This window comes from Schistocerca gregaria, chromosome 1 (assembly GCF_023897955.1).
Source record: "Schistocerca gregaria isolate iqSchGreg1 chromosome 1, iqSchGreg1.2, whole genome shotgun sequence".
Lineage (NCBI taxonomy): Eukaryota > Metazoa > Arthropoda > Insecta > Orthoptera > Acrididae > Schistocerca > Schistocerca gregaria.
In genome coordinates this window covers 828,711,934-828,734,676 of record NC_064920.1, presented here as the reverse complement: position 1 = coordinate 828,734,676, position 22,743 = coordinate 828,711,934, and the positions used below count along the sequence as shown (strand labels likewise).

Here is a 22,743-nt window from a genome sequence, read left to right as displayed (position 1 = left end):
GAGCATTTCTGCTGTGTACCAGGGCACAAAGTTATTGCAGGGAAGTGAAGGGTGGCTCTACCAGCCAAGGAGCATGTCACGATCCTTAGTTATTTCAGTGCACCATCCCTCTCCATGCTATAGTGTCCTTGTTGAGGTACTGAGTCTTGCATCAATGGGAGGATGAGTGGCAGGAAGTGACGTACAGTAAGCTCCATCTATTATAGCCCACAACATGGCCATGGCGTACCTCTTTCCAGGCTTGTTGACAGGATGAGATCCTCCATATTGTCTTCATATAGACCACAGCCCTATGATGCATGGCTTCTTGCTCCAGTCCGATAACCCCCCAATGTGTGGCACATTTTACTAGATTGTGTTTTATTTTCAGACCAGAGGGCAGTGGGAGATCTGCCAGCAGACCTGACCTCTATTATAAGTGACATTGAAATGAATGTGGTCCAAGTTGAAGGTTTTGTGAACTGTCCAACTTGTATCTGCAAATTTTTGGGAGAGGGGGGAATAATGTGTTACTCCCATACATAGCACCTTTCATCCTTGCCTGTTATATTAAGGCCTGTGAGATACAGTGACTGAGTAGGTTAATGTGAATGAGGTGGGAGTGCCATTTTATAGGTTTCCTCCTTAGTGTGCGTGTCAACAATTTTAGTCATTTTACCCACTTTTTTAAAAATATGTTTAAAGGTGCAACACTTTGGATTCCTGCCATTGTTACAGTCCACATGTTTCTTTAGAATCTTGAATTCCAGGCAGTTTTTCCTTCAGTTATTACAAGCAAGAAATCCTTTTCCCTTAACTTTTTGTGGGTGTTAATTTCAGATGAATCCTCCTGCACAATTTCTATCACTTCAGGATGCAATATTCTATATTCTTGTTAAACTCCTCTTTCTATTTGTGATAAGATTTACTTCTAAGGTTAAATTAAAATCTTTTGACTGATCATTAATTACATTAATATCTAATTTTTACTGTGCCTTCTCTAGTCTTAACTCTACAATATAATCTTTCAAACATTTTCTTTAAGTTAACATTTACTTCATCAAATCTGTCTTTAATATGTTGGTTACAATCTACAGATTTGTTTGCAATATTTGTCCCTGAAGCTTTAACCCAAAGGTAGTCTACGTTGTGAGTTATTAGCTCCAGTATCTATCAAGCTCTGGCACAGAGAAAAAACCTTATTAGCTTATCTGGTTTGGAGGCTGAATGGTGCAGATTATTTCATCAAAGTTATACTTGATTTCATCTGTTGGTGTTGGCCACTTCCATGATTTCTCAGACTATTTCATTGAATTTGTTGTCACTCCATCATCACTAACATTGGTAATTAATCTAGGAAAACGCTCCCTTTCATATTTGAAGATCACATATGGCCCACAGTGTGAACAACTTCACCAAATTCTGGACCCCTCATCTTTGGGCTGGCTGCTAATAGGGTGACGTCCACTTCAAATGCTACAGATGATGGTGACCTGATCTGAGAGCTCAGATAACTCTGATTTTCAGAAGAATCTGTAAGAGAGACAGTTTCAGAATCTTCCTCTGAACTAGTTTCTTGATTTTTTTGACTTCTGTGTTTCTTCATAATTTTTTTTCTGTATCACTGCTACACTTTTACCAGGTGTCACTGCAATCTTCCTTCTTCCTCTGTTACTGGCAACACCAGTAGTCCATTCAACTCCCTCCTTTTGAAGGGTTTCAAAGAAAGAGTCTTTTACTGCATCTTTGTCACAAGTCCATGAAGGAAGATGACAAAGAATTTCATTATTTTATTGGGCTACCATTTTCAGTGATTTATTATGCCATCTTCAGGCCACCTGACAGATGTGCAGGAATATTCCAATGCTTGTTCTGGTAGATTTCTGCTTGATACAGCAACCACTTCAAATATCATCTGCTGACTGTAAGGATCTGTTTCCAGGCTGCTTTCATGGATTCAAAGAAAGCAACATCCAAAGGCTGTGTAGTGTGGGTATTGTTTGCTTGTATATAGATAAATGAAATGTTATTCTCACCAGAGAGCTCTAGAACATAGCTTGTGAAATGTGAGGACAAATTATCATAGATTACTTACTGCCTTCTTTCCTTCCAGCTTTTGCAGTCTCGGTAGGATCAACTTGGTGAACCACTCACAAAATGTGTTACAGTCAAACCACCCACTAGAGCTATGTGAGTAAAGTCATCCCCTGGGATCATTTTCTGTCCATGTAGACCATAGATGTACTGGTTTGTAAACAAAGAATGGAGACAAAATTTCACGCTTAGCATTGCCAGAAAACATTTTAGAAATGCTGCTCTTGGAGGAGTTACAAATGTTTTATGAATATTTTGAACCTCTTTTTGTGAGAACTTTCTTTTTCCCAGGACTGTTGATGAGATTGGTGTAATTAAGGTTCCATATATATCTTGCTCATTAATCTTTCCGTGAAACATGCTCATCAACCTATACTCCTTTTAATGTTGGTTGCAAAGTGTTCAGAAAGTTCAGGGTGCTGTTTGATGGAACCCAAGAGCCTGGACAATTGTCTTTGAATCCAGAAACTATACATTCCTGTCTGGAGAGGTATGACTTCATTTGGAGTTCCATTGGAGTGACAGGAAACCCAAAGTCACTCAACTTCAAAGCATGTTCTACAAACTGTACTTTTTCTTCATTGGTAAACATATGAGGGAAACCTGGACATGAATTAATTCCTTCCTTTGACTTCAGTTTATTAATTATGGTTCTTCTTGGGATATTAAAAAGTTTTTCAGCCTTCCTGTGTGATATCACCTTTCTCCTAATGGCCTGTAGGCATTTCTCTAGAGTTTATGGGCTGTAATCACAGTATTGCCTACTTCCAACAATTCTCTTGTACTTCTATTTCATTTCATTTATCTGAAAGAGATTACCAATATTGTTCATTACCAAGAGCACACTACAGTGGTAAACTAAGACTGAAATGTTTTTAGATATGTAAGAAGTGCACCTGGGACTACTTTGCTCCACTTCTGTTGTGCTGTTTCCCCAAAAACAAGAAATTTCACAACCTACAAAAGTAAACTGTGAAAGAGATAGATTTTTCAAGTTTGATTTTTTACACACTTTTACTATTTTTTGTACCTTTACTATGTGCATTAACATTTAAAAATATTTCTCAATGTTAAAAGCTTAATAGTCATTATTTATCAATAAACTGTGCTGTAGATCAATAGTGCTAATGGCTGTGCTATCATAATGAAATAAAACTTCAGACAAAGAAGATTCATTTCAGTGACATATAAACTCAATTTTTCAAATATTAATTTAACAACATAATACAGTTTTTTACAGACATCTGTGTTACCAGACATCAATCACACCTGATCAGTACAACAGTTCAAACAAGAAGGATTATTCTAGGAGAATCATAGATAATAAAAGATTGAGATTTTCATTATCTTTTTCCATGGGTATTGTCTGAGATATAATTTCTTACAGACTATTAAATTATGTCATTGACAATAATTATTTATTATTTTTCTATTGATGAAGTCCTTTCTATTAATATCATGAGAATGTTCATTCACACTCTACACTCAATGCTGTCACAAATATGATTCTGAATAAAATATAGGCATGGATATTACAAGCGTAACACAAGCACCAAAAAACAACCATGTCTGACACAGACCTTGTGTGCATTATGTACCCTTATATGGTGAAAGATAGGAACACACAATTCACTTAGGATCAATGTCAAACGTGGCAATTTTTGTGGTTCAAATGTTATAACATGAGGGTGCCTAATATTGACTTGGCATACTGACCTCCAAATCTTTGAACATGATATACTCACCAGTTGACACTGTACTGCTGTCCCATGGGCTTTTTTTTTCAGGGGTGCATTTGGCCCTGAATCCATTTTTATGACCGAGCGAGGTGGCGCAGTGGTTAGCACACTGGACTCGCATTCGGGAGGACGACGGTTCAATCCCGTCTCCGGCCATCTTGATTTAGGTTTTTCGTGATTTCCCTAAATCGCTTCAGGCAAATGCCGGGATGGTTCCTTTGAAAGGGCATGGCCGATTTCCTTCCCCATCCTTCCCTCACCCGAGCTTGTGCTCCGTCTCTAACGACCTCGTTGTCGACGGGACGTTAAACACTAAGATCCTCCTCCTCCATTTTTATGGATGACATTGCATGACTGCACCCAACTGCACAGGTGGAAGAGCTCTTGGAGTGAAAGAATGTTCAACAAACTGATTGGCTTGCCCATTCCCCCAATTTAAATGTCATCAAGCACATGTGGTATGCATTGGGGAGATACATTGCAGCAAATCCATGTACAGTAATGACCATCCACCAATTGTCAACTGTGCTGGTGGAGAAATGGAATGACCTACCACAATAACTCCTTACCTACATTTTGGCAACCATTGGAGGATGTTGCAGCCTTTCCTTAAACTATACTGATTACATAGAATTATAACATAAAATACAGAAGAAATTTACAGACACAGACCAGCATGCAGGTCAGAAAATAAAACGCATCAATTTCAATTATGGTGCATCAGCATCCCTGTTCAGTAAGTTTCACACAGTGGTGGGTCCTGTATAGGAGAAAACTACATCTCACTGGACTATGACTCTCTTATTTCCCTGTAAGGGACACTTCTGCTTATGACTGCCAGAAGGAAGTAAACCATTGTTGCACAGTAGATTGCACTGATCCTAGCTTATTACCCCTCACTTCCAGCCATTGGTTTGATTTGGAACAGATGAGAAATTTCTTGCCCAGTGTTGTCTCATATGTTTCAGTGCCTTCAAGAGAGCAGACAGTTCTGTATAGTAGATAGAAAACTGTTCAGGAAGTCTTATCCTGAAGACACATTTGCGGAAGATGACTAAGCAATCCATTAGCTACCTATATCCTGGTTGTAGATGGCCTTAATACTCTTACAAAATTCAGACATTGTCGGGGTAATGGTGTATGGTGTTATTACAAAATGATGTTACAAATTGATCTTATAAGCTGCTATTGACAATGATGAGTGCTACCTTGATGTCCTTCTAAATGCTTTTCATAGACGTGAATGTACTGATGGAGTAACAGAACCACTGCCACGACAACTTCTTTCTCTGCTCAACTTAGTCATCATCATCAAAAATGATAAAGGATGTGAGGTTTTTGTCCATGGGTACTTCTTCAACATTCGCTCATCTACCTGCCTGTTTCTGAGAGCAGAAGTATACCATACTCAAGTGTTTTCTAATGACTTTGGAATGAGCGCATTAACAGAATGGTGGGTCATACCTGAGATGTGGACACAAACTCTTTGAAAACAACCAGTTGGCTGTAAGGCATTTAGTTGGCCTTTCTCCCATTCCTCCTATAGATGATATATTTGTATATCCATGATATCCTTGCATAACACAACCCCTTTGTTAAAATATAGTGTGTTGTGCAGCTTGGTCACAACTGGATAGTCCCTAAGGTCTTGGTGTTTAGTAGTGATGTTGCCTGACATGAGATGGAGGTCTCTACTAGCAATGTTCTCTTTCTGAGCATTTTCACTGTTTTCATGTTCCCAGTCATTAGGCTGAAACCTGTTCATTTTCTCTCCATCAGCATCAATTTTTATTTAATGATGAGAAATCACATTTTATTAGAATTTGCTGTGAAGTCATTAAAGGATACACAAGTGGCACTACTATAGGCAAAAAATCTACCATTTGTCACTAGTTAAGAGGGGCATTTTCATGTCTTATAACAAACCAAACAGTTTTAGATGAGCAGTGATTGAGGTTTTCTTGACTTATTAATTGTCCAAATGGTTCTCACGCTTAATTCCAGATATTGCCATAGTAAAAGCACAATATTTATGCAATACAGCTGCTCATAACATTCAAGTTCTGGTGCAGCTTCTACACCGTCAAACCTCTCTATACCTAAAAATTAATATTGATAATTATAAAGTTTATTTCAAACTTCACCTTCCCTTTAGCGAATTGGTTTGACTCAATGTTCTTTAGCTGCTTAAAAAGTTGAGGAGAAGAGGCGACAGAATGTGAATTTTAATTAACAATGTAAACAGTTAACGTATCTTGCTTGAATACATCATTTTAGCTCCTTAGTCTCAGCATAGTATCTAGAAGTAAATTATTTCTGGATGATGGAATCATTGTTGTTGGTTGTTGGAATCATTCTATCCAATGTGTTATTTTGAATGAGGAGTAGCAGACGTTTATATAAATTCTTCAACAGTTTAATTTCCTTGTTCCAAATGATACAGTTTGAGAAAAAAGCCTCAGTGAAACTGCAACACATGTAATTCTTAGTACAACACAAAAACAGTGGCTTCCATAACATACCTCCAACCAAATTCTGACTAGTCAAGAGGGACAAAGGTAAAGTGTTCACCAAATAAAGTTTCTTATATAACAAGTGAGTTACTTATCAATAATGTTTTCTGAATTTAGTTTGAGAGTTTTTTAATTAACAATTCCACTGTCAATAATTTATAGTGTAATTATATCGAAGAACAATTTTTTTCTTATTTTTTATTGTAATTTGTATTATAAATTCAATACATGAAAAACCACTCAGGTTTTTTAAAAAATAAATAAACTTACAATTATATTATATTTATTATGTCCCTGTTCAAATGTACATTCTGTATCTAAGTGCACATAACTATTTTATTTATGTCATTCAAACTCTAAGAAATGTGAAATTCTCAATTCAGCTTTATTGGATCATATCATGAATTTATGGCACTTGTAGAGCTCTTCATTAAATGGTGAAAGTGAACCACTGACTAGTTCCATTACAAACTCTAGGGAACTGTTGTAGTAAGCCAATTGCTAGAAAAAGTGCTGGCACCGAAGGAAAAAGTAACATCATTGCAGGGTAAGTTGCCATCCAGAGCCACTATGTGTCGATAGAACCTTTAGTAGCTTAGAAATCTTTCGGTGTGCTTACTTATTCAGAGAACTGATTTTAATTTCATTTTGACTAGGAAGGAAGGAAGTAAGTTTAGGGTTTAACACTTGATTGACATTGAGGTCATTAGAGGTGGAACACAAACTCAGATTGTTTCAAGGTTGGGGAACGAAACTGGCCTTGCTCTTTTGAAGAAATCATCCCAGCATTTTCCTGGAGCAAGTTAGGGAAATCATGCTAGACCTAAATCTTGATGGCCGAGCATGAATTTGAACATTGCCTTCCCAAATGCAAGTCCATTGTGTTAATCAATGTATGACCTTGCTCGGTTTGTTTTGAATAAGTTCCCATTAGATGCTTTGATGAAGTTTGAGAATTTATTTACCACACTGAGTCACTGACATGTAGACTATCGCCCATTACCCTTATTCTTGAATATCACATCCCTGATAAGAACATGATAAATAAAAGAATGAAGGGGTATTTTAAGTATTTTACCTTCCATGCCAGGTAATAAGATATTGACTGCTGTACAGACACATAAGAAATTAGCTAAGATATGATATAAACATTGCATTACTTACTGAGTAAGGGTAACTGAATTTTGGGAATGAGTATTTTGGGAAGTACAGTATGTATCCTTTCCAGCTGTTGAAATATTGTGCAGAAAAAAATGCATGCCAAGATTTTTTTTGTACATTGTGTCCCAGGATGTGTTCCAGAACATGACAACACTGATCATGTGAAGTAAAAAATGCCCATGCAGAGATATGTTGTGTTTTGAATGATTGCTGACGTAACTGATAGTACAGGGTCCAGCAGGGAGATGTTAACACTTTTCAAAACATTCTAATACATTTATTTTTTTAAATAGATTTCAACTTTTATCTTTCTCAAAGATTACAAATACAATGTCATTTAATAAACATAAAGCACAAAGAAGAATGCATTGCAATTCAGGTGTGGAAAATGGCATCATCCAAGTGGCAGCTATTCTTGTCCAGGTATTGTTGCAGGTGAAATGAAAAACTGCCCATACACCTTTCAAGCACAGCAAGGGGAATTTCTCAAGTAATGACTTCTGAAAGAGTTTTACAATGTAAACCTGAGTTTTCAGGCAGCCTCATGAGAAATAACAGAGAAAGATCTGGTGATCGAGGAGGCCACTTCACATACCTGTGCAGAGAAATTAGGTGACGTGGAAAATGTTCCTCTATAAAAGCCATGAATGGTCTTGAATATGGAAAGTAGTCCCATACTATTGACACCAAATATTATCAAGATCAATCTGTTGTCTTCTCAGTTCTGGCATAAAAAATACTTGCAACACTGTGAGGTGATGCTGTGAGTTGACAGCCACATTTCATCAATTTTCTCAGAAAAAGTAGGGCCCAGTCATGCCAGATCAGGCTAGTTCACACCACTCACATACTTTATTACTATGTCTCAGGGATATTTTCCAACAATTATTGGCAGTTTTGTTTATTCACAGTGCCTGATAAGTGAAAATGAGCCTCATTACTCATTATCAAAATACTTCCATTTTACAATGTTTCCAGCATTCTTTCTGCAAGCATATGCCTCCATACATAGTCATTGTGCTTCAGTTGTTGAACCATCATGATTTTAAAAGGATGAAAGCAGAAATCAAAGTGCAAAATTCTGCATACTGACCTGTTTGAGATGCATGAAGTGCAAGGTTGTCATACCGCTGAATACCGAGGGCTGGCCTTCACACTTACTGAACTTTCTTAATGTTTTCTGCTGTTCTAACTGTCTGAACACCTCCATGAGCTGTTCTAGCTCTCACCATTCCTCTCAATCTGAAATTGTTGAACCACTTTATTATTGTTGAGTAAGATGGGTCAGTACCATGTTAACAAGCATTGAACTGACTGAAATCTTTGCTGCATCTGCACTTCTGAGTGGTCAGTTGCAACAAAGGTGTCATAAACAAAGATGCATTGTTCAACTGACCAAGGCTCCATGGCTAATGAAATAGCAACTAATAATCAATGTATATCAACCACTGCTCATGCAGTATTCCCCCCACCACTTGAGTTATGGCAGACTCTAAAATGTAACACCTCCCTGACAGACTCTGTATAAATTTATTAGTATTATGAAATGGTTTTATTTTGAATTTATTCAGTATTTTTTCAAGTAAAATGTTAACAATAATGATGAGGTGCTCACAGGTTTTCGACTGCGTCAAGGCACCATTCTGTAGCAACATTTATTCAGGCCTGAAGATGAAAAGTAGGAAACTTGTTGAAATGTTGCCTACTCCATCAATTATATGCAATTTTATGTTCTCGGATAAATTTGGAGAGTGCTTATAAAAAACAAAAAGTTTTATGAATTTCACTACATTATTCCAAAGCTCTGCAATATTATTTCAGAAAACACAGCTATATACATTAATAAACTGCTTGTGAGTGGCTGTTCAAAATCTCTGCTGCAATCAGCATATGCTCCCACGTGTAAGTTATGTACCACCAACTCTGTTTCTTTACTTGTAAGTGAGCAGGCACATTAATTATCTTTGTTCTCGATGAAGTCAAACCGTTTGATTAACATCTTCAGGCTTACAGGCTTAGTGTTCCATGAACAGGCATAATGGATTTTATTTGCTGTAAATAAAAAAACCAGTCATAAGTTTCAATACTCTTCATAATTGTTACTAGCTTGTAGCTTCACATAGTTATCACAGCTGTAAAAATGCAACACAAGTGTTAACATCATTCAATACCGATGCATGAGGAGCATTTATATGACATGTCTGCCTCCTGGTACATCACATCAGCTTCTGCATTTCCTGACTTTTAATGCTAAACTTGATGCATTTGCTCCAAGGTCACTAGAACTATTACATTTTTATCTCTTTATGTAGATCACTAGTAAATATTCAGATTTATCTTAAATACAACACAGATGTTTAAATTCTGGATACAATATTTTTTACCTCTTCATAATGATCAACAACTGTATAAGATTTTATTAAATACATTAGAAGCATTAGGAATAAGAGGGGTAGCTAATGACTGTTTCAGTCATACCTAGCAGATAGGGAACAAAGAGTAGAGATAACACAAACTTCAAATAGGTCCAACCATTTAGTAAAACACTTATGAGGTCCAAAATACATTAATATAGGGGTTCTGCAAGGTAGCATATTGGGACCAATACTATACCTGGTATACATCAGTGACTTTCCCAGTAGTGTCACGCATGGTGAAAAAGTTCTCTTCAGTGATGACAGCAATATTATAGCCACTGAGAAAACAGAGAACTCCTTGCAGAGAAAGCAAATGAAGCTCTCAAGAAAGTTTATGATTGGTCTATAAGCAATAAAGTGACACTGAACATAGAGAAAAATAATTCCCTGAATTTCAGTTTGAAGAGGGAAATGATAATGTTAAATTAAATGTAGGTGGCACCTCTATAGACTGTATAACAAATGCAAAATTTCTGTGAATGAATATTAATTCTCAGTTGAAGTGGTGTGAACACACAAAGGTACTTGCAAACAGAATGCCATCAGCATGTTATGCCCTTAGAATCCTGTCATCAGTGTGTAACATGCAGTGTCTTTTAGTTACATACTATTAATATGTACACTTAATTCTTACGTATGGCATTCTTTTTTGAGGAACAAATGCACAAAATATGGACACAATTTTAAAACGCCAGAAAAGAGCCATAAGAATCATAACCAAAAATGGTAGTCGAGCCCATTGTAAAGATCTGTTCAAAACACTAGGGATTTTAACTGCTCCATGTGAATAGAAGGGACCAGTTGGTAGGACATGTTCTGAGGCATCAAGGGATCACAAATTTAGCATTGGAGGGCAGCGTGGAGGGTAAAAATCATAGAGGGAGACCAAGAGATGAATACGCTAAACAGATTCAGAATGATGTAGGTTGCAGTAGGTACTGGGAGATGAAGAAGCTTGCACAGGATAGAGTAGCATGCAGAGCTGCATCAAACCAGTCTTAGGACTGAAGACCACAACAACAACATGTGAATACATTTACCAGTCAGTTGTACACATCAAAATTAACATTGGTAATTACTGCACAAACAATGCTGTCCATGACCATGGAACAAGAGCTAGACTCAACTTACATTTGCCAAGAAAAAAATAAACATAAAACTCAAAACAAAATTTTCTACCAAGGAATAAAACTCTACAATAATTACCAAAAGAGATAAAAGAAATTCAAAAATATACTTATTTAAAAAGGCAGCTAAAAAGTACCTGCTATGCAATAAATTTATACATTGAAGGTTTACTTAGATAAAACAGAGTAGGGGTGTGGTAAAAAAAATGTTATACAAATAAATAATAATAGTAATAATGATTATAAAACATTCAACATTCCACATAACACCTTCACACTATGTTTTCTTCCTTCTTTTTCTAGAAAAACTTACCCCTAAGCTGTGCATTGCACAATACTAACACCTTGAGGAGGAAGTTCAGGTCGGTTACACCAAAGAACACTCCCATTTTACAGTAGTTCGTTTATTCACCTAAATACATCAAAGGCTTACAAAGAACTGACATGGCAGAACTGCACAAAGATAATGTTTAGCTTAGTTCAAAGACGATACTGAGATCGATGTTGGTGTCGACCTCATCGGCGCCACATTGTGCCCCCCCCCCCCCCCCATGCGGAGTACTCATGGAAGGCAAGGGGGGGGGGGGGGGGTTGACTATGGCATCAGAGCAGGGGTGGTCCGTGGGAGCCAGACCATGACCACGGTCAGCTCGACAGCGTCTTCAGGGAGCTGTGTGGGTAGATGTCGTGAATAAGGTTCGGCAACCGAACCTGGAAGTCGTTGAAGCGAGCCGGGCATCGTACTGGGCATGCTGGACGTGCTGGTTGTGAAGTGACAGGTAGGCCGGCGGTTTGTGGGAGGAACAGAACGACGATGACGATGTCTCCGGTGGGCGTGGTGAACACACAAAGCATGTCCAGGTCGACATTAGGCAAGAGGGGAACACATTTCACCAGGTGGCAGGGAATGGCGGAGGTTGTGTCATGAGCACCAGATGTAGGGAAACACACGACGAACAGTGTATCATCGTGCAGTATTAATGAGATGTCGTGGATTATGTCCGGGGGGCAGGCACAAATACCTCGAACAAAGGCACCTTCAAGATGGGAGAGCGTGAGAAACTTTGACAGGGCGAAGCAGGCGAGGCGTGGTCATGGTGTTCGGAGCCACTCGGTGGACCCGACAGGAGCTGAGGCGGCAAAGTGTCCCAGGAGTCAATGCGTCAAGATGGCCGCCGGCCCGAAGCAGTCGCATCGTGGTCTGGTGAGCTCGGTAGAGCTCGGGAGCCGTTAGTAAGTCCATTGTCCGAGGGTGCGGCTTGTGGCAGCATGGTCACGGGTGAGACACTTGGCGTGAGTGCACTGTTTGTGTTGTCAGCAGCAGTCAGGAGCCGAAGTTGCATAGTTTGAGGTGCTGTCCGCGATGTGTGGGGTAGGAGCCTTCAGTTCAGAAACACGTGATGCTTGTCGCGCATGCGCGCTTGTGTCCGGCCGAGTGTCAAACGCTGTCATGTTAGGAGGGTGTTGCCCTGCAGAGCTGTCAGTAGTGGGAGGTAAACACACGGAGGCTCGATTGCTGGGATTGCAAGCAGATTTGGTGCACTTACTGACATTGCTTTGTCCTTGCTGTAGTGTCTGTAATTCCTTTGCTGCATCGGAGAGCTGGAGCTGTGTTTTGTGGAGCCGGAGGGAGAGCTTAAAGTTTTCCTTGCATAGGCGAGTGATGTGTTCGAGCTCAACAAGGCATTTATGCATGGTTTCTTGTAATTTCGTCGACAGAGTCGAGCATGTATGGATGAGATGAGCCCGGATTGGTTTGTCACGGGGGGGGGGGGGGGGGGGGGGGGGGGTGCTGTTCGACAATTTCGCGCACACTTAAAAAGTCCACTCGAGTTTGCAGTTTGTGGAGAGTGAGACGACATGTGAAGTTGAACCCGAGCATTGTAGTTTAGTTGAATTCATAGCTTGCAGTGAAGTATGATGAGGGCAGATATTCAACGATGCTAAGGAAATGGGCAGCAGTGAAACATCGGCACCTGTGTCCACTAGGAAAAGGTATCCCAATGAAATGTCTTTAATGTAAAGTCATCCACAATTACCCCAGTCGTTCCTAGAGAGAATGTAGCACTGGGGGGGGAGGGGGGGGGGGTGCTTGTCATGTTGTGTTCTGGAGGCGTTTGGGAAGTAGCAGGGTGGTCTGCAGTTCCGTGGTGCCTCACCAAACCATGTGTGGAAGTAACAATACGAGTGGTGCGGTTGCATTTCCTGTGGAACGTTCGTTGCCAGTGGTGGTGGCCGAGGTTTGGAGGCCGCAGCAGGCTCATTTGCAGGAGGGGGCATGACCGTGGGTGGAGCTGGTGACATCGCAGTAGCTTGTTTACTGCTTCCCAGAGTGAGCGGAACGGTTGGCACAGTGCGTCCCCGGCCATGTCCGTCCACGGGACGAGGAGCCTGAACCTGAGACTTGCCAGGTAGGCAGTGGCTGGCGAAATAGGGCAGTGATGCATTGTGTGGCTTGTCAGCGATTGTCATTGTTTGCTCGAGAGGTTCGGGAGACCTGTGAACCAGAGCAAAGCGGATGTGAGGAGATAGTTTATCTGACCAGATGGTGAGGAGAGCTGTGTCAGAGAGTAGATTGGCGCTGACCTGGGCACGTAGCCATCTCCAGAGCTGGGAAAGTTTGTGGTTGCCTAGTTGCTCGACATGTAGCACTTGCCGTATTGCTGCCTTAGTTGAGCATGCAAGCCGACATAGAACTGTTTTTTTGGCTAGAGTGTACCGAGTAGATGAGTCCCGGGCGTCGACCAGGTCAGCAATCGAGTCCTTCTGGTTGTGCAGGTGGGTGATGAGGCTCAGAAACTTGGCTGACTCATCGAGTTTGTAATGATCGAACACTTTGTCTGCAATTTTGAACCTGGTTGTAGCTCTGTTGGGATTAAATGGCGTCAGCGTCGGTAAGCATTGTAGAATGTTCGGAAGAACAGGTTGAGTTGAGTTCGTCGGGGCATTGCCTGAAACGAGCTGTTATTGCTGTAGTATTTCAGGAGAGTGTGCCTCCAGGGGATGTGGCAACGATGGCTGTTTGGATGGCAGTGTGAAGGTGACACGTTGTGGTTGACCACGATCCGTCGCGATGCGTAAGGCCGACATGGGTGAGACATCGTTATGTGTCGATTGCAGTTGCTCCACATGTTGCGGGTGTGTTCGGATTGAAGCGTCACGGAGGACTGATGTGGATGAGGCACCAAGATGTGCCAAGAACAGTAGCGGAAGCTTGACTGGAGCCGGCATGGGGGAGACAGAAAAGTTCAAAATTTGAGAACGCGTGTTAGTCCGCGGAAAGCTCGACATATGATCAAAGCCAGGGCCACCTGTGTTGCAAGGAGGTTGCGGAGGTGTGGGCTGTCCAGCAGCACAGTGTGGGAAATGATGTCAAACGTGGGACGGAATGTGTGAATGTTTACTGTTCATAGTCACTCCACTCAAAACAGTGTGCGGATAAGGGGAATGTTGTGGCACAAAACACTGAGGCATAGCAGTGGGATGGAGGTGGAGATCAGGCACAGATAACAAGTTATTGTTCGTGTTGCAGGCCAATGTATCGAAGTAGGAAGGCATGTGCTGATGCTGAACTGAGGCAGGCGCAGACGTGGCCGGATGCAAAGGAGGTTGACCTGTGAATGAAGCAGTTCCGGCCACGTGGCAGGTATCCGCATGGTACTGCACGGATTGTCGCTTGGCAAATCATTGTCTTGGTGATGGTAGGTTGTCCAATAAAGCATTTGCAGAAATCGGCGTTGGTCCCGCACTGCACAGAGATCCGTAAGAGGTAACTGCACAGTCGATAAGGGAGGGCACATGTGATGGGAACAAAGGCATTTGATAGTTGGAGTCATGCACACTCCTAACCTCACTTATTGTTGCAGGCTTGAAAGCGTCCGGTGAAATCGGCGTAATCGTCGAGTGAGAGGCATTGTGTTGCAGTCCTGGCGGGTGAACATCGCCCGCAACATGATGCATGTCGATCACAAAATTCGGCGTTAGACGTTGGGCTGAAGTCATTTTTCAAATGCTGTGTTGATGTAATGCAGAAAATAACCAATGCAGAGGTCATGGACACAGTAAAACAGCAAAAACACAATACGTTACAACTCGGGGTCACCAGTGAGGAGGAAGTTCGGGTCGGTTACACCAAACACCACTCCCATTTTGCAGTAGTTCGTTTATTCACCTAAACACATCAAAGGCTTACAAAGAACTGACATGGTGGAACTGCACAAAGATAATGTTAAGCTTAATTCAAAATGATACTCAGATCAATGCTGGTGTCGACCTCATCGGCGCCATAACCTCTTTCACTTTCTGACGTTAACGTCTCACTCATTATAGAGGGATCCTGACTCAGTTTTTCAGGATAGCAAATGGGAAGTTGTGGTACAGAAAATGGTCCAGAGATCACGTGTGTGTGTGTGTGTGTGTGTGTGTGTGTGTGTGTGTGTGTGTGAAAAAAGTATTGTATACAAGGAGTAAATCTAATGATTGTTTCTAACTACAAGTCTATAAATGTATATGAATTAGCTTATTTTAAATTGGTCTAAACTTGTAAATACTTTGACATGTCCTATATCCTTGTAAAAAGAGATCTACAGATGAATAAAGTTACTAGTACTAGTAGTATAATACTAAATATTGTTTATCATTTCTGTTTTTAACAGTGCAAGGAAGCTGATTTTGGCACTTGTTTTGGTTTTTATAAATACCGAGAATGATTTTTCCAGTTTTGTACATTGCTTCAGTGTTACAAAATTTTAAAAAGGGTATAGTGTTAGTATTAGTGAGAATTAAGCGTGTTTTAGGATTTCTATTTAAGATGCAATTTATAAATTTAATATTTGGATTCAAACCAACACAATAGTTTCAATAAGAATTAAAGAGTGCTGTATTTACTCTACCTTATAAGCTCTCAAGTGAGCTATAAATTACCAAAATGTAGTGACATTTTACAAATATGTAACTTGTAAAGCTGAATGTTTCGTTAGTTGGGAACTGATCCCATAGCAGTTGGCTGTTCAGTTTCTTATACAAGATGTTGTTATTATCAAATTAAACCAAGGACCAGTCACTACTAATTTATTTCTCAAAATATTATCTTTAGATATATGCCTGTCACAAACATGGTTGTAATTACATCTCATCAGAAACATTTCTTTTCTTTATTAGCTCATGAGAATGTAAACAGAAAATTATGTAATAGTAGATGCCAAAGATAATATGTCAATGCATATTTCTTAGTTTATGGGTTTTATATGTTAACATTTGACCATGTAAATTTCTACTGAAGTACCCTATACTTGGCAGATAGCATATTAGTATCTGGTACATGACCTGCTTCAGTATTGTAGTACCCAATACACAGTCTAAAATGTTATATGCGTCACCAATATCCAGTAACACTGTAAATATGCTTTGTTTCTTTATCACTGTGTGTCACGAACAATAGTAGGCACATATTGTGAGATATGTTACACTTTTTCAGGCCTTGTTACCTCTGCTCAAACAAGCTGCACAAAAAAACTCAGCTGAAACATTTGGTGTAAAGAAGGCAGCAGTTATTAACATGAGTTCTGTCCTTGGCTCCATTGCAGATAATAGACAAGGAGGATTTTATCCCTACAGGTCTAGTAAGGTATGACGCCACATTAATTCAGTTCAATCATGTGTACCTGATACATATGTCATTTATAGATATTTATTTATCAGCTCAGTTGGATGATGTCCCTCAGATTTCTTTACACATATCTTTATAGCCTATTTAGCATTCTCAGTTAAAATAATAAAGATTGCTATACTTTTAAGGCTTTATTCTTTAATGGATAAAGATGGGGAAAGAGGGAAGAAGAAATAAAAATAGAGCATATCTTGCTAAAGTAAAAATAAAATAGTAAAAACAATTGTTTACATGTCAGTAAAACAAGATCAAATTTTAGAATCTGGACAGTTGTTAATGTCCTGTAAAAGGGAATAAATATACCTAGTAAGCAAATATTTGGCAATTAGATGTTAAGACATTTTACATAAAATAAGATGAGGATGAATGAAGCATATATTCAATAAATGAAAGGGCACTTCAAAAGTTAGATGTTCATTATAATGAAGGTCAAATATCTTTTGTTGAACGGTGCACTACACTTCACAGTGACCCAGTACATGACACTATTTCTCATGACAATCACCAAGTCTCTGCAAACAGTGCTCTACCAGTTGTTCAGTTCCTTGACGGTAGAGATACATTCCTTGGTCAGAGAGCCATTTGAGAACTGCTGTATGAATGTCCTCATTGTTACAAAATCTCACCTTGCCCTCCCCCAGATGCTGCTTCCGCTTGCTGAGAAGAACTGAGTGGGATGGTGCAGTGGTTAGCACACTGGATTCACATTCGGGAGGAAGACGGATCAAATCCGTGTTCAGCCATCCAGATTTAGGTTTTCCATGATTTCCCTGAACTGCTCCAGGCCAATTTTGGGATGGTTCCTTTGAAAAGGGCATGCCCATTTCCTTCCCCATCCTTCATCCTTGGCACCATCTGAGTTTGTGCTCCACGTCTAATGACCTCAATGTCAACAGGACGTTAAACCCAATCTTCCTTCCTTCTTTGCTTCCATGCTGAAAAGATGGAAAATGCATGGTACAAGATCTGGACTTCATGATCAGCATCACCCATAATGAATTTTCAATCTACAGCAGAGTGTCCACTAGTTTGAAACTTCCTAGCAGATTTAAACTGTATGCTGGACTGATTTGAGTGTGGGACCTTCACCTGTAACAGGCAAGTGCTTTCCTGACTGAGCTGCCAAAGTACAATTCATAATCTGCCCTCACAATTTTACTTCTGCCAGTGCCTCATCTCCTCCCTCCAAAATTTCACAGACGTTCTTGAGTATAGCTACAGGACCAGTGCTCCTGGAAGAAATGACATTGTGATGGCAGGGCTTGCCCTCAGAATGAATTTTTGCTCTGCTATGGAATGTGCACTTCAGAGAAAAAATTCATTCTGGATACATTCCCATAGGCTGCAGATAAACCATGTCTTCATGATATAATTTATTCCAGGAGTGCTAGTCCTGCAAGGTATTCAGAAGAAATTTGGAATCTAGGAAATTATGTGTTAATCTGTGTCATATAAATAAGGTGACAATTATTGAACTACATGAAATAAAATCATCATAACTTCTGAGTAGTTTGAATCAGGATGCTCACAATGCCTTTTCATGTGAATGGGTTCATCAATATGCAAAATTGACACATTTAGGGGACTAAGAACCACATTTCATGATAGAGAAGTCTCTTCACTCTAAATGTGTGACTGTGCAGTGTGCAATGTCCAGTCACGGAATAATCAGCACGATATTCCTTGATGGCACAGTGACTACCGAATGGTACATAAAGATTTGGGAATATGATTTCATCCCCTTTATCCATAGTGACCCTGATTTTGACAAGATGTGGTTCATGCAAGATGGAGCTCAACGTCGTTGAAGCAGGAGAGTGTTTTTTATCTTGGAGCAGCACTTTGGCGATCGCCACTGGCATGGGCCTCAATTGGTCACCATATTCTCCAGATCTGAACACGTGCGACTCTTTTTGTGGGGCTATATTAAAGACAAGGTGTACAGCAATAACCCCAAAACCATTGCTGAGCTGAAAACAGCTATTCAGGAGGTCTTAGACAGCACTGATTTTCCAACGCTTCAAAGGGTCATGCAGAAATTTGCTATTCGTCTGCGCCACATCATCACCAATGAAGGCAGGCATATCGAACGTATCACAATCTAAATACGAATATCTGTAGTGACATTTACATGTTGAATAAAATGTGCCACATCATAGTTCGCAATTAATTTACTTTTTTTTCATATAGTTCAATAATTCTCACCCCATACCTTAATCTGTATACTAATTCCTTGGATTAGCTGCAACAGGAAACACATATGTTCTGTGCACTACTTGCTTGTTGCTCTTGAGTGTTTGTTAAGAGTTATTTTTATCACCTTCAGTCCTTGAAATTAAGAAAATGATTATATTAACCTGGTAAATATTCACTTGGACATTTGTCAGTACAAAGCACTCATCACATACTATTCACTGGTAGATTAATGTATTTGCAGTTATTCCTTAATGATTCAATTATCATATCTCTAAAAATTTATTCATGATATTCACAGATTGTCATTGGAGCAGAAAGAGCATTATTTACGTCAATACTATACTACATTAATTTAGAATAATTAATGTTTAACGATAGTTACAAAAAATAGCTCACAAATTATCATATCTCTTCTTTTACAGGCTGCTCTAAATGCAATCACACGTTCACTGTGTTTTGATCTAGCTGCAGATAACATTCTCGTAGTGAGCATGCATCCTGGTTGGGTCAAAACAGATATGGGAGGTACAAATGCTCCCTTAACTGTGGAACAGAGTGTAGGAAATATTGTGGAAACTCTTCTCAAACTTGATAAGTCACACAATGGCTGTTTCATACAGTATGATGGAAAACAACTGCCATGGTAACTCCATCTACTTAATCTCTGACAATGTCACTAGTGCTGCATTTAGCTGATAAACCGCTCAGGTACTCTCAAGCTTGAGGACAAACAGTGCTACTCTCATCCTAAATTGCACTGAAATTCTGGAGTCACAGTTTCTTTAAAAATTGTTTATGAGTGTATAAAATGGGGTTGTGTGCCTTAAAACCTACACTGGTTATATATGAATTCTAATATGTCATAATTATAAAACACTGACAGATCCAGCACTTCAATATTTCATATATTCTTGGAAAATTGCATTCCTGATGTTGTATATAATCCATCCACATCTCAGTTTTGTATGATATACAGTGTAACACTTTGCTACAGAAAAATGAAAATAACCTTGATAGACATAGGTTTATATACACTAAAATTTGCCAGAAGAATGATATTCCATGAAGAGTAAAGTATCTATATAATAATATCATCTTGGTAAAACTGTGCTGCTTAACTATATATTGATCTGTTCTTTTATGTCAACAAGATTTATCCATGTCATCTTCTAATGTCAAAGAAAAATTGTTATATATATTTCTTGAAATTTGTACATATTTCATAAATGTATCTGTTAAAGTATCAAAGACAACTTCATGATGTTCAGTGTACTTCTCCGTCAAATAAATGTTCTTTTTAAATGAATGAGAATATTGAGAATATTCGACATATTTTTGTGAGTATAAGAATGATAAACAGTAATTTACTGGTATGAATATTCGTCTGGCATTAGCTTTGCAAATTCATCATCAAGTGATTCACCGAATGATGGTCTTGCAAGTTGAGAGGTTACTGGAAGATTAAGTTTAATGGTTATTATTCTTAAATATGAATTTTTAACTGTTGTCGAATCACAGGAGAATACATTACCGTTGTTTTGCAATATTAAAGTGTTCAGTGCTTTCCTTTGCTAGTATCCCACATGTTGTATTCACAAATATACTGTTTTCGAACTGTAGCTTAAAGGGATTGCTTTACTAGTGGCTGGATGATAAGTTCCATTCTTATCTTTTATTGTTATATATGCTATATATATTCTGGGACCTAAACCTACAATTGCATGATAACTTTTTCTTATAAAGCTGCAGTTAGATGGTTAGACAACAGGAGACAAAAACAGGATTGCATTTGTTTCTATCAATTTGGGCTGAACATCTGATGAACAGTTTGTACTGTGTTTATTTTTAAAAAAGAAAGGTATTTTTCTATGTAATATCATTTTTGTAGGTTTTAACATAAATATTTATGCTTTTAGTTCATATTAGTTTGAAACATAAATATTGTACTGTTATTACTCTCTATCTTCTTAGTTATTTATGTTGTTTTTTGTGCGAAATCTGCTCTTAGGAACTGTAGAGTGACATTATCATATATTTACAAAGACTGATTAAAGATGGTCATCTTTTACTCTCTTAATACTGTATTTTAGTGGGTTTTAATTTTCCTTTATCACTTTCACATAAATTTTCTTTCCATGTATTTTGTTCCAGATATACCCATCAGCTTCTGTATGATGAAATCAGGCTGAAATTTATCTTTAACTTTGTTGCCATCCCTCCCCTCATGAACCATGGACCTTGCCGTTGGTGGGGAGGCTTGTGTGCCTCAATGACACAGATAGCCGTACCGTATGTGCAACCACAACGGAGTGGTATCTGTTGAGAGGCCAGACAAACATGTGGTTCCTGAAGAGGGGCAGCAGCCTTTTCAGTAGCTGTAGGGGCAACAGTCTGGATGATTGACTGATCTGGCCCTGTAACACTAACCAAAACGGCCTTGCTGTTGTGGTAGTGCAAACAGCTGAAAGCAAGGGGAAACTACAGCCGTAACATTTCTTAAGGGCATGCAGCTTTACTGTATGATTAAATGATGATGGCATCCTCTTGGGTAAAATATTCCGAAGGTAAAATAGTCCCCCATTTGGATCTCCGGGCAGGGACTACTCAAGAGGATGTCATTATCAGGAGAAAGAAAACTGGTGTTCTACGGATTGGAGTGTGGAATGTCAGATCCCTTAATCGGGCAGGTAGGTTAGAAAATTTAAAAAGGCAAATGGATAGGTTAAAGTTAGATATAGTGGGAATTAGTGAAGTTCGGTGGCAGGAGGAACAAGACTTTTGGTCAAGTGAATACAGGGTTATAAATACAAGATCAAATAGGGGTAATGCAGGAGTAGGTTTAATAATGAATAATAAAAAAAAAAATAGGAGCGCGGGTAAGCTACTACAAACAGCATAGTGAACGCATTATTGTGGCCAAGATAGACACGAAGCTCATGCATACTACAGTAGTACAAGTTTATATGCCAACTAGCTCTGCAGATGAAGAAATTGATGTAATGTATGATGAGATAAAATAAATAATTCAGGTAGTGAAGGGAGATGAAACTTTAGTAGTCATGGGTGACAGTAGGAAAAGGAAGAGAAGGAAACATAGTAGGTGAATATGGGTTGGGGGTAAGAAATGAAAGAGAAAGTTGCCTGGTATAATTTTGCACAAAGCATAACTTGATCATAGCTAACACTTGGTTCAAGAATCATGAAAGAAGGTAGTATACATGGAAGAACCCTGGAGATACTAGAAGGTTTCAGATAGATTATATAATGGAAAGACAGAGATTTAGGAACCAGGTTCTAAATTGTAAGACATTTCCAGGGGCAGATGTGGACTCTGACCACAATCTATTGGTTATGAACTGTAGATTAAAACTGAAGAAACTGCAAAAAGGTGGGAATTTAAGGAGATGAGACCTGGATAAACTGAAAGAACCAGAGGTTGTACTGAGTTTCAGGGAGAGCATAAAGGACCAATTGACAGGAATTGGGGAAAGAAATACAATAGAAGAAGAATGGGTAGCTTTGAGAAATGAAATAGTGAAGGCATCAGAGGATCAAGTAGGTAAAAAGACGAGGGCTAGTAGAAATCCTTGGGTAACAGAAGAGATACTGAATTAAATTGCTGAAAGGAGAACATACAAAAATGCAGTAAGTGAAGCAGGCAAAAAGGAATACAAACGTCTCAGAAATCAGATCGACAGAAAGTGCAAAATGGCCAAGCAGGGATGGCTAGAGGACAAATGTAAGGATGTAGAGGCTTATCTCACTAGGGGTAAGTTAGATACTGCCTACAGGAAAATTAAAGAGACCTTTGGAGAAAAGAGGAACACTTGCATGAATATCAAGAGGTCA

General features: G+C 39.1%; 1 protein-coding gene across 2 annotated transcripts in view; it reads left to right on the top strand.

Moving 5' to 3' along the window:
* The window catches only part of LOC126271967 (C-factor-like), a 73,013-nt gene extending 52,813 nt beyond the window's left edge, over positions 1-20,200 (top strand). For both annotated transcript variants that reach the window (XM_049974430.1, XM_049974438.1), the window contains exons 4-5: positions 16,507-16,656; positions 19,317-20,200. In XM_049974430.1, the coding sequence (XP_049830387.1) occupies positions 16,507-16,656; positions 19,317-19,541 (375 nt within the window). In that variant the 3' untranslated portion in view covers positions 19,542-20,200. The remainder of the gene's footprint in view (positions 1-16,506; positions 16,657-19,316) is intronic.
* Positions 20,201-22,743: the final 2,543 nt, after the last annotated feature.